General features: G+C 39.0%; 2 protein-coding genes across 2 annotated transcripts; one reads left to right on the forward strand and one right to left on the reverse strand.

The window, feature by feature from the left end:
• The first annotated feature begins 7,554 nt into the window (after positions 1 to 7,554).
• On the forward strand, positions 7,555 to 9,866 carry ECHIA (enoyl-CoA hydratase/isomerase A). The gene is made up of 3 exons (XM_068607437.2): positions 7,555 to 8,109; positions 8,182 to 8,464; positions 9,502 to 9,866. Exons 1-3 carry the CDS (start codon positions 7,700 to 7,702, stop codon positions 9,601 to 9,603), a joined length of 795 nt encoding a protein of 264 aa, XP_068463538.1. The 5' UTR covers positions 7,555 to 7,699; the 3' UTR covers positions 9,604 to 9,866.
• On the reverse strand, positions 9,185 to 11,726 carry LOC137807018 (putative ubiquitin-conjugating enzyme E2 38). The gene is made up of 2 exons (XM_068607436.2): positions 10,679 to 11,726; positions 9,185 to 9,484 (listed from the first exon to the last, which is right to left on the reverse strand). Exons 1-2 carry the CDS (start codon positions 11,598 to 11,600, stop codon positions 9,390 to 9,392), a joined length of 1,017 nt encoding a protein of 338 aa, XP_068463537.1. The 5' UTR covers positions 11,601 to 11,726; the 3' UTR covers positions 9,185 to 9,389.
• Between the last annotated feature and the right edge of the window lie 790 nt (positions 11,727 to 12,516).

Below are 12,516 nucleotides of genomic sequence, written 5' to 3' on the forward strand. Positions count from 1 at the left end.
GAACACCTCCCCCTCGAGTGAGAACGTCAAGGCTGAACAGCGCAGTTCACAGTTGAATCCTCCCTTGACTTTAAGCAAGGGCGAGGTCAACTCAAAACCTTCCCCATGGGTTACAAGTCTCAAGGGTGGGCAAGATGGTTCGTAGAGAACGTCCCTCCCCCTTTGAGTGAGAACACCAGGGGAAAGAAGCAAGGTTCTCCAGTTACATCCTCCCTTGACTTTGTACAGCAAGGACGAGGTCAGTTATGAGTTTCTCCTCGGGCTAGGAGTCTCAAGACGGGGCAAGACGGTTTGTAGAGAACGCCTTCCTCTCTCGAGTGAGAGCGTCGTAATGGAGACAGTGTGGTCCAAAAGGTGAATTCTCCCTGAGCCCATGGTGGTCAGACTAGGGGACATACATGTTTCTCTCCTAGGGTTAGAAGACTCGAAGTGGGATAGCGCGTAGTGCGCCTCCCTCTTGAGTGAGAACGCCAAGGCGAGGACAGCATGGTTCACTAGCGGCATCAGCAAAGCATCTCCTTACTCAGTGAGGTAGGAGCAAAGTCAGTTAGAAGTTCTCTCTCTTCCTTGTCTTATGAAGCAGACTCGAAGAGTGATTATCAGAAGTTCCCTCTCCTTCGTGTTACGGAGGTGAGGTCGGCTAAAGGTTCGCATGCACATCTGATGGAGATCAAGTAAGAGAGGATTTCAATAATGGAGGAAGAGGCCATCCACCCAAGCATTTAAAGTTATTCCTTCTAGTCTTCTCAAAAATTAAAGAAGAATTAAATAAAGAGAGGACCAAGCCTAAAGCCAACAAGAAGACTACAAGCATTCAAGAATGGGCTCCAACTAATATCTCTCTTTATAGTTTCTTTTGTATAAATTTGTAAATAATATAGAATAGCTTTAGGATGTGCTAAAGATGGAAACCTTAAAGACACCTCCATTGTATAGCACTTTAGGCGTTAGTTTTAGGAAAAATCTAGAAAGGTGTCTCTTCACACTCCTTTAGGCGCTAGAATAGAAGGAGTTGGAAGGTGACCTTTCAAAAGCTTCTCCTATAAGCTTCTCTTGTACTTTGTGACCAGCCCTCTCTATTATAAAAGGGGTGCTTAGGTCTTTGAAATAATAAGATTAATTTTTTAGAGTAAAGAACCTCTACCAATTTGGTGAGTGAGTGAGAGAGACTTGTGTCTTCTTCTCTTCTAGTCTTATCTTAAGTGAATTCTTGGGCTCTCAAGTGGCGGCAACAACACTCATCTTGAAGCCAACCATCCTTCAAGTGGCGTGCACATTCCAAGAGCTTCATCCACATAAGTCCATTTTCCCTTCATTCCAAATTACCCATTTTTGTTCTACTTGTTTGTTTTCACTTTCAATCGGTGCAATTTCTTCCTTATGATGTCCTCTTTCATTTGCTGCACTTATATTCAATTTTAATTGGTGCAAATTGGTTGTTCTTGCTGTTTTGGTCACGTCTTCCATGGGTATAAATGCTATATGTTGTGTTCTTCAGTTTCTATCCATTGGTTTGTTGTTCAAGATGGGTTTCTATGTGAGTTTGGCTTGATTTTTGTGTTTTGGTGAGTTCTTGAATGTTAAGAACATTGATCCAATTCTTCAAAAGTACCTAATCATATTCCAACTCTTGTTGAATCCATAACATGTTCATATCATATCCCTATCATGTTATTGGAATCATATCAACACCTCCGCTGCCCTAAGCCATTGAAGAAGAGTAAGGTAGGGCGGGGGTGGACAGGCGTACTACATAGAGTATGAATGATTGTCAGAAGCGTTATTAGCGGATGGTTAGTGTGAGGCACGACAGTTAACAATCAAAGACAAAGAATGCAAGCTAAAGCGAGATAAAGGCATAGCAATTAAGAAAGCAGTTAAAGCGGTTAAAGTCAAACAAAGCATTCATAAATATGAGAAATTGTTCATTAGCGGGCCAAATACAAGTTAAGAAGGAGGGGCCCTAGGCACAACCTGCCCATCTACGACCTGGTTTGACGTCGCGAGGGTGAGGTGTCCATCTCAGAATGCACGCAGGCAACCTCAGCAAGGGCATCCTCAAACCCTGCTGCGTAGGTGTCGGCGACATCTTCGATGAGTTCCGCCTCAGCTTTCTTGAAGGATTCAGATTGTTGGGCAAGTTCACCCTCCACCTGGCCAAACTACACTTCTTGGTTGATGGCCCTGTCTACAAGTTTAGCCATTTTGGCCTTAGTTTGCTCAGCCTCCTCTTCCAGCTCGACCACTTTGGTGCGTAGGGGTAGGATTTCCGCCTTCAGTTGAACAACCTCATGACCCTTATCGTAGAGCCGTTTGGTGACATCCTTCTCAGATTGGCGGAGACTGCTTAGTTCTTGCATCAGAGTAGTTTCGCGAGTGGCAAAGACCTGAGCCTGTTCGGCCAACTCATCCTTCTGCCTCTCCTCTGCCAGGGCCAAATCTTCCTTCGCCTTTGCCTCCGCCAGAGCCAAGTGCTCCTTCATCCTCGCCTCAGCCTTGCTCGTGAGGGTATTTGAATGGACAAGGAATTCGCCTAGACCGAGGCCCTTGCACTCCCTTATCATGTCCTCGAACAAAGCATCTACTTCCCTTTTTTCCTGGAAGCTCTTGAGGGCGTGTTGTAGGACAGCAAGAAGCTTAAGTGCGGTTGGCGCTTGGTCGCCCTCGGATGCGTTCTCCCCACCACCTTCAAGTGTGAGGAGCCCGCGTGGAGAGGAGGCGTTGGGAGGATGATCTCTGAATGATGAAGGGCGTTCAGCTGCCCTTCGCCTTTTAAAGATGATGCCCTCCTTAGTGTCCTTGTCATCGTCTGAATCAATCGCCACCACGCCCTTGTTCTTCTCAAAGGGGGTCAGCATGGGCGAGGCTTGGGCGGTGGTGAGTGGGACCGCAACAATAGGAGCAGAAGGGGCTGAAGAACCGGCGCCACTCAATGCCCCTTGGCGGCGGGCAAGGGCATCAACCAGCCTAGCCCTCTTTTCCTCGTTGAGCATCATACCTGCACAAGATAAGCATAAGAAAACAATCCTATGCAAGGCACAGCCAAACCAGAAACACAAGAGCAATAGTACAAAACGTATAATGCGTAAGTTAAAGCAAGCAAGTGTAAACCAAGGTGGAGGGAGAATGGAAACAAACCAATATAGTCCTTGAGGTTCGAGGGACTATACTTGTGCTTGATCAGCTGGGCAGTGTTGAACACTGCTCCCAAGCTCGCAAGGACAGGGCATAGTGCACAATCGGGGGGTGCTAACTCCTTGAGGCTCTTGGGTTTCCTAAACTTCAGTTTCTCCACCCAGTAAAGGGGGAATCCGTCCAAAAGAGTAGGGTCATGGTCGGTGCAGCAGGCCTTGAAGAACTTCCCTTTGAAGCCCTTGTAAGACTGTTGGAACAGAGTGAGGAGGACTCTCCCCGCCACCCCGTTGAAGCTTACCCAAAGCTTCTTCCCGGGACTTTTGGCCTCAAAGAAATGGAGGAAAATGTTCACAGAAGGAGGGTGTCTGAAGTGGTTGCATAGAATGGATAAGGCCCTTACGAAGGCCCAGCTGTTGGGATGCAGCTGGGCGGGAGCCACATTGACCTCCGTCAGAAGCGCCCGCTCGAAGGGCGAGAACGGCAAGCGAAGTTTGATCCGCTTGAAGACGGTGGCGTAGAGGAAGAAGAAGGGTTCCCCGTAGTTACTCTATTTAGTTCCTTTTTCTCTTCTCCTTTCTCAAACTTTCTCCATTACCAACAATCTTCAATTTATTTTTTATTATATCATTAAAATTTATACATTCACATTTCCTAGCTCTTGGATGAATAAAGGAAATTCATGATGTAGTAAAAATGTCAAAGAAGTTATCAAATATTTTAATTTAAGATTGAATGGAAACAACAAAAAAAACACCCATAGCATAAGAGTCTTCTAGAAAGAAAAGAAAAAAATAAGAAAAACATGAACAACCTGTGGAGTGGAGGCAACAGAGGGTGTGCCGCCGTGCAAGAAATGAAGGCGGCGAAGGGCGCTGAGAAGGCTGGTGGTTATGCCGTTGTGCGTGGAGTGGAGGCAACGGAGGCACCATGCGTGGAGTGGAGGCAACGAAGCGACGACACCATGCGTGCATGAAATGGAGGTAGCGGAGCAGAGGCACTAATGTGAGTTGATTTTAGGATTTTTCATTAGATTAGTGGCACTTTACTTAGATTTAGATTTTAGAACAATTATAGGTGAGAAGCCTAAGGAAAATTCCCACTGGACATTAACTTAACAAGTGTTAAGTAGATGTGACAATTCATTTCCATAAGGCCAAAGGAAAAACACAATTAAAGGTGAATATGAATTACAAACTAGATGCAGAATTTAATCAAACACAAGGAGTGCTAGAACATGAACCGAATTGAATTAAAGGAAGCAAAAACAAGAACAAGACATATTTTGGAATTGAAAATAGGAATGGAAAAAGATGAGTGAAAGGAAACTTAGGAGATGGTGAAATTGTGAATGAGCACGACACTTGGATGGTGAATTGAATCCAAGATAACTATAGATGCCGCCACTTGAGAGCTCACAACACTCACAAGATAAGACTAATGGTTTAGAGGGACAATGCTCACAAACTCTAATACAATTTGTGTATAGTAACTTTACTCTTCATTCAACTTGTCAATACATGAGGTAGGCCTCCCTATTTATAGATTTAGGAGCCTTGGAAAAGAAGAAAAGAGGGTAGAATGGGGAAAAGGGAAAAAGTGGACAGCCATAGGGTTTGACTAAGTCAATCCCGTATTCTAGGCTTATCCTTCTAGAAACTAGGTCAAAAGGCCTTCAAATGGGCTAGGAACAAGCTAGAATGCTACCCACATCCCCTACTATGCTAAAGGCACTTTATTCTAGCTTATTTCTACTATTTGGACCCCTACAAATGAGCCTAAATTATTTACAACATTGTCTAAATATTTAAGAAGACTAGTAGGAAGAACTTCAAGTGCTCTGGACCTGGTCCATTCCTCCTATTGATGAGGTCTTCCTTTGATTGTTAAGATGACCCTTCATAGTTGGCATCCTTTGTCATCTTCTTGTGGACTTAGTTTTGGGGTCTTTGTGGGTTTGCATCAGGCACGGTGCATTGTGTTGAAGGCAAGGAAGGAGAAACGTGTATGTTGGAGGAAAACCTAATTTAGGTTTTAATTTTTGTAGAGTGACTACAAGAGCATAGAGCAAGCAACACTTCCAGGACAACACATACTTTTCCTTTTTTTTGGCAGGTCAATAGGCTAGCTCGTTCTGCCCCGTTGTTGGCTCGCACGGGCTACGGGTTATGTGAGGCGGGCTAAAGCGGGTCAGCAGGTTGAATTACTAAGGCCGCCTCGCATTTTTTACTAGTGGGTTGCAGGTCGTCCGCATGGCCTGCCCTACATTGCCATTCATATCTAGTGGTGAGTCAGGCTTTATCATGGTGACTCTAGATATGAACTCATCAACTGCAGAAGAACCCAAAAATTGAGTAATCTGTTCAATGACACGAGGATCTACCTAGTCATAACCACCATGATGAGGTGGTCAGCTAGCAAGGTCGACCACCCCACTAGGACCAACCAACCCATCCTGAACATCACCTGGTATAACCCAAAATCCCCTAGAAGATGGAGAGCATGAAAACTTAGAAGAAGACATAACTAACCTTTAAAAGAAAGTAGAAAACACCTCGCCACAATTCGACACTCGGAATATAACTTCGTATTCAGAACCAGAGAGAATAAGCAAAGGATAACATTTGAAATGAACTACTATTTATAGAGGTCTTACCACAAGAATATGAAACATCGTCCCCCTTTGAATTGTTAGATCCACTTTGATCTCACGAGTCTAACTGGTTGTACTTGAAATGACATGGCTAGTGGAATCGTTAGATCTACTCAGATCGGACAACTAGGTTAAAACTTCAACGTCAAATTTGCAGTAATCAATGATTAATATTGTCCCCTCCAACCTCGAAACACCAAATGGTCACATCTAGACTCTTCTGGAAGATTTTCCCTTGAGACTGAGGGGCTAATGTACCGGTCAGGACCAGACGAACTACATCACCCAATATCGGATGTTATCTGACCGACTATAGTCGATGCTTCAAGGTAAATTAAGAAGATATACGATAAATAAGGTAATTTCATTTGAAGTTATGATACATATTAAATACGACTCATCAACAAGGGAGCCCATTACAAAATCTTTAAATAAACATGTTAAACAAAAATAATGTATGTCTTCATCAATACATTAATTACACTCAAACAATTAGTACTTACTTCATTGTCGAAAAATCTTTTTTATGTACACTTCCGATCGAGAGCTAGAGATCAAACAAGAAAAAGAAAATGAGGGAAGCATGATCGAAAAAGAAAATTCATATTGTCTAAGCCCCACAAAAGTACAATAAATAATTTTTTAAAATCATTTTCAAACCAACTTTAATAAAAAATAATATTTTAAAACATAAAATTATCAATTTTCTTTCCTTAAAATTTAAATAAAAAAATCAAACCAAAACAAATTTAGAATGAAACTAAATTTCGAACTGCTACGGTAAATTGGATTACTTGGATAATTATTTGATATTATTTTGATAAATATTTGATTCAAATTGGAGGAAGTAAATAATTTAAGTGTGTTAATTTGGTTAAAATTTCACAAAAATATTTTAAATAAATTTATAAGCCTATACACAAATCATTTTATAATTGAAAAAAAATCATAACAATTTAAGCGTGTTTTCTTTTTAAATTTATTCTTCCTTATATTTGATTTAAACATAATATTATTGGTGTTGAATAATACATTTACAAAATTCATATAAAATAAATATTTAAATGTGTTAATGGTATCTTTAAAATTTTGATTTTAGTTCTTATGTTTTTTTTTCTCTTTATTTTACACCCTCTAAACTCTTAAGTTGTAGTTTTTAGTCCCTAATTATTAAATACATGAATTTGGTTTTATTTTCTATAAAATGTTTTTCTTTATTTTTTATTCTTTCCAAATTTTGAGAACATTATTTTGGTCTTCACATTCATTTAAGATTAATAAATATCAATATTGTACAGATCTTTTTTTTTTTCTGAATTGCTGTATGTTTTTAATTGATCACACTAACAAGAACCAGTTACAATAATTTTATTTTTTTTATCAATGTGTCACATAATAATAGAAATAAAAAAACGATCTTACGGGATTAAAAATAAAATAAAATCAAAAGACACGTATTTTAAATTTAAAAATAACATTATAGGAAAAAAAATGCACTAACAGTCAAAATAATATTGCTTTATGAATCAAGCATTTATACGGAATCTCCCACTTCTAGCTTTTTTTAAGCTCAACATTAAAAACCGAGATCTTAGTATTTGTTCAAGATCATTCTAACGAACCACATGTATTTAAAATATTTTTCTCAATCTCTTTTTATCAAATATATAATTTTTTATTTATAAGATCAATTTTAAAATTTCTTTAAAAATATGAATTATAAAAAATAATAAATCATGATCATATATGTCCAATAATAATTAGTTCGGTGGTGGATAAAAGATAATTATGTGACACGTTATATATGTGTCCAATAATATTTCTTTTGCGTCACGAACTTTGAGACTGCATCATCTCTTCCTAAGCCAACTTCACATAAACAGCAAGTTTTCCAACCATCGATTCGGGTTAAACATGGATCGGCAATCACCGGAGAAACTAATACTCGTGAACCGCCACCCAAACGGCGTCGCAGTGGTCACGATCAATCGTCCAGGTTCTCTAAACTCGCTGACCCGGCCCATGATGGTGGACCTGGCCCAGGCGTTCAAGACACTGGACGGGCAAGATTCGGTGCGGGTCATCATATTGACCGGGTCGGGCCGGTCATTCTGTTCGGGTGTGGATCTGACGGCGGCGGAGGACGTGTTCAAGGGCGACGTGAAGGATCCGGAGAGCGACCCCGTTGTGCAAATGGAGCTCTGCCGCAAACCGATAATCGGAGCCATAAAAGGATTCGCCGTCACCGCTGGGTTCGAAATTGCTCTCGCCTGTGACATCTTGGTCGCTGCCAAGGGATCTAAGTTCATGGACACTCACGCTAGGTTCGTTCCCTTTATCCTTAAAACAAATCGACTCTTCGAATTTTGAACACGCCCCTGGCGTGTTTGTTGCAGGTTTGGGATATTTCCCTCATGGGGTTTGTCTCAGAAGCTTTCGCGCATCATTGGGGTTAACAAAGCGCGCGAGGTATCTCTCACAGCCTCACCTTTGACCGCTGAGGTGGCTGAAAAGCTGGGTTTCGTGAACCATGTGGTTGAAGAGGGTGAGTTGTTGAAGAAAAGCATGGAAATTGCGGATGCAATTGTCAAAAACAACCACGACTTGGTGTTGAAGTACAAGGCGGTCATCAATGATGGCGTCAAACTTGATCTTGGCCGTGCACTTTCCCTTGAAAAGGTTAGTACCTTGTAGAATTTATGTGTATATGGCATGAATTAAATAAAAAAGATTGGTTTGTGTTAGGTCCCGGGAAAGGAGATGAGGGATGGGTGAAGGTAGGATAATAGGTGAATTTCAATATTATGGCTAACATGTTTAAAATCATTTTTAATACGAATTGTGCAAAGTCATGAGTCTGGTCCGATTGTGGTTATTGATGGTCGTGAACCGATCCTTATAATGTAACAATGTAGCATAAATCAGGAGATCTCATTAAGTTAGCCTTAACTGTCCAATTAAAGCCGAATCATAACGATAAATAAGTTTTAGGATTTTGTCCATATGTACCATCTAATACTGTATAGAAAGGGACGAATCTAATAGACACAAGAAAATGGTACACTTATCCTTTACCATTTCATGCTCTAGGTTATTCTTACTCTTGTCTAGAACAAATTGCAATATTAAAGAAATGTAGTAAATGCTATGAAAAAAAAGCTGAAAACAGGATCTTATGATCCTATGTGTGTCATAATAAAGAGTGAGAATGGTCGATAATGGAGAAAACGAGATATTTCTAGGCCCTGCCCTTGCTGGAGATGTCACTGACACCCACAGTAGAGCTGGGTACAACTTTTCCTAACTTCACAAAATAGTGTAGTACGAAATTATGAAGAACCATTATTTCCCTTTTTGACCACGAAACTAAACGACACCAAGACTCTCTTCAATGACATCTCCAGGAAGGGCAGGGACGAAATGCAATTTAGGGGCAACCAGAGATTAAAGTATTGTATTTTTCATAAACATTGGAAAAGAGTAAAGGTTGTGTTACACTGAAATTCTATCTGGTGATTGATTTGTTTACTTTCTCTTTGGCACTATTTCTTTCCTAATTGTCTGGCAATCTGCATTATCCATTTAACGCTTCTCTTCCATGTAATCAATAATCTTCCTTGCTGGGGATTTTGCCATTTTCCTCATTTGTGTATATTTTGAGCTGTACACTCCAAATCTTCTTACATACAAATTCTCCACCTGTGTAAAATATTTAGGAGAGGGGTCATGATTATTATAACGGAATGACGAAGGAGCAATTCAGAAAGATGCAGGAATTCATAGCTGGTCGAAGTTCCAAGAAACAGTCCAAATTGTAGTAGGTTCTTTATTTGCGCTGATTTTTGTGCTGTAATTGTATAGGATTTTTCTTTTCATGGACTAAGCTCACGCATTAGCCAAATCTTGATAACCAATAACTAATTTGTGTGTCGTTACTGTGCCGGTCAACAAATTTCAGGTTTTACTAGCATACATCCATGCAAAATCTGCAAACTTTAGTTTTTAGTTACCAATTATGTAAATGATAGCACTTCCTTCCTTCTTAAAATTAATGGTACGAATTATTTCTGGATTTTGTTTACTTATATATGTTATTAGCCCCTTTAAAATACGGAATTTCGTTTAATTCTACGACTGTATTGAGCTCTTAGGATCTATTTAGTAGAGAGGGGAAAATAGGATTAGGAAAAATTGATATAAAATTTATTTTTATAAAAACAGTGTAACTAATAGAAAAATTACCCTAAAATTCTTTTCATTTCATTTTAAAGAAGAATGAGAATTTTTTTGTCAAACAGTAAATAACATATATTTGACATTCTTTATAATAATATAGTAATATTTTTAAATTAAAAATAAATTAAAAAATAAATTAAAATATTAATTTACTAAAATGTACATTTGACACTGTTTATAATAATAGTAATATTTTTAAATTAAAAAATAAAATAAAATAAAATATTAATTATTAAAATGTGAAGTGTATGTTTTTGATGTGTGTTAATATGATGAGGTGTTAATCTATCAGCAGCCAAGAAGAATATGCAATAGTTACTGTGAGAGGAATATACTACAGAAAGAGATAGAAGGAGAGAGAGGAACAATAAAAACAAAACAATAATTACAATTGCATGAACATTGTAGCTTGTTCAACTGGGGATAAGATAACAACCAAAGATTGCATCATGAACGAGTACATTGTGGCCTTTTCTTCTGTTTTTTTTTTCTTCTAATCAACAATTCAATCTTATGAAAAGGCCATAATAAGATATATATATTTATACACACTACTTAAATTATTATAGATAAATAAAATTAAACAGGCATAGGTTAATTTTCAAACACTTTCAAGACCATGATTTCTCCCCTGGATCTCGTTAATTTTGTTCTTACCAAATTTCCTCGATCTGAAAACCTGTTTGATCTTTTCCACTATCTTTTTGAAGACTCCACTGCTTTTTTTTTTGGATTCTTGGCTCTCCACCTCCAACTGTTCTCCCAAACCCTCCAAAGAAGCACCATTCCGACGAAAAGCTTTGAGAAGCCCAGGGTAAAGCATCACCAACCGCTGTATGAAACTCCTTGAAACTTGGACCATCGGAAAACGCAAGTCGCAACCGTAATACCCAACTCCGACGCGCCCATTCGCGTACTCGCGGCAGGCCGCGAGAATCGAAAACGCCCGCCGGCGAAAATGATCTCCAACGAAGGCTTCGAAGTTCCGCGGCGGGCGCTTAAGAAGGTGGAAGGAGGCGATGCAAGTAATAAGGAAGACGTGCTCGTTGTACGCACGTGATTTCTTCTCTGACGGCAGAGCATCAGGTTCGTTGAAAAACGGCTTCTCGTTCAGAACCAGAGCTTGAATCGAGAGCAACACTTGCAACATCGTGGACTCGGATGGGTCCCACGTCTCTTTCTTTTTCCCGTACCAAGTGTTCAGCAGACTCAGACACACCTTCCCGCTCTTGTAGAGGTTCGGGTTGTGTCGGTACCCGAACGAGTGGTAATACAGCTTGGGAGGGTTCCTGGGATAATCCGAAGGGAACACGATGTCGAAGAAGAAGAGACCATCGTGGTAGGGTGTGCCCGCGGCGCCGACGATCACAGCCCTCATTAGATCAATGCGCCGCTCGTAGACTCTCACGTAGATTGATTCCGGTAAGTTCTGCTCCAGAATCTTCCACTCTTTCACGATGGTTTTGTACACTTTGCTCTTCGAATCGTTGAACCATTTTCCGTTCTTTGATCCTAGAAAGTGGTGATCTGAATCGTCTGACACAACGTCGAAGTGCTCGAACTCCATCGTATTTTCCATCTCTACTTTTTCTCAAACTCAATTCAATTGAAATGCGAATTTTAAGAATTTTCAACTTCAGGGAGTGAGTTTTTAATGTCTATCAAACTCTTTCTACTAGTCCGTTGCAGGAACTTGAAAGGTTTGATCTGAGTTATTCTTTCTAAAAATAAGGATCATACAATACAACGTTTTTTTTATAACAAGAATCTTTTTAATCCTCTTAGTTTTTTTCTTCTTTTATAGTATATTATCACATCATGAATCGTTTCATTTGCTTCTCATCTTTCTATACTTTGTTTTGTACTTCAGAAAACACTCATTTTAGTTACTTAATTTTTATCTCTTTCTATTGCTCCTCTCTCTCCTTTTCTCTACGTCACTTCCAAATCAAGAAAGTCTCCAACCGTCATCTCTTAAGATTCTATTCTTTTAACATTTCTAATATTAAAATATAAGCATTCAAAAATTTGCTTAAATAGCTTTTATTTCTCATCAATTTTTCCTCTCTTCTTTAGTATTATTTTTCCGTTTTAGACTTGAATAAAAAAATTATTTCTATTTTGTTATTATTATTAAAGTTAAAAGTTAATATTAAAATTTATTACATGAGTTAATACATAGGTTCATTAGTTAATGAACTGTTTTTATTTCTATTCTGTTACGTACAAGCTAATTACAATTTTGTCAACTATAATACTTATTTTTTTCACTAAAGTTCTCAATAAAGTTTTTGTTTCTATATTTGCTGTTAATAAAATTTTGTATTATGCTTTTGATGCAAAACAAGAACATTCAACAAGTATGTTAGATGGTAAAGAGCTTCGTTATTAATAGATGAGAAGAATATTTGGTTATTGCAAAATTATTTTTCATATAATTTCTGCATCAAAATAGTACAAGCATTTAAAACGGGAGAACAAAAAATGTTAATTCC

Source organism: Phaseolus vulgaris, chromosome 3 (assembly GCF_051622355.1).
Source record: "Phaseolus vulgaris cultivar YP4 chromosome 3, ASM5162235v1, whole genome shotgun sequence".
Classification (NCBI taxonomy): domain Eukaryota; kingdom Viridiplantae; phylum Streptophyta; class Magnoliopsida; order Fabales; family Fabaceae; genus Phaseolus; species Phaseolus vulgaris.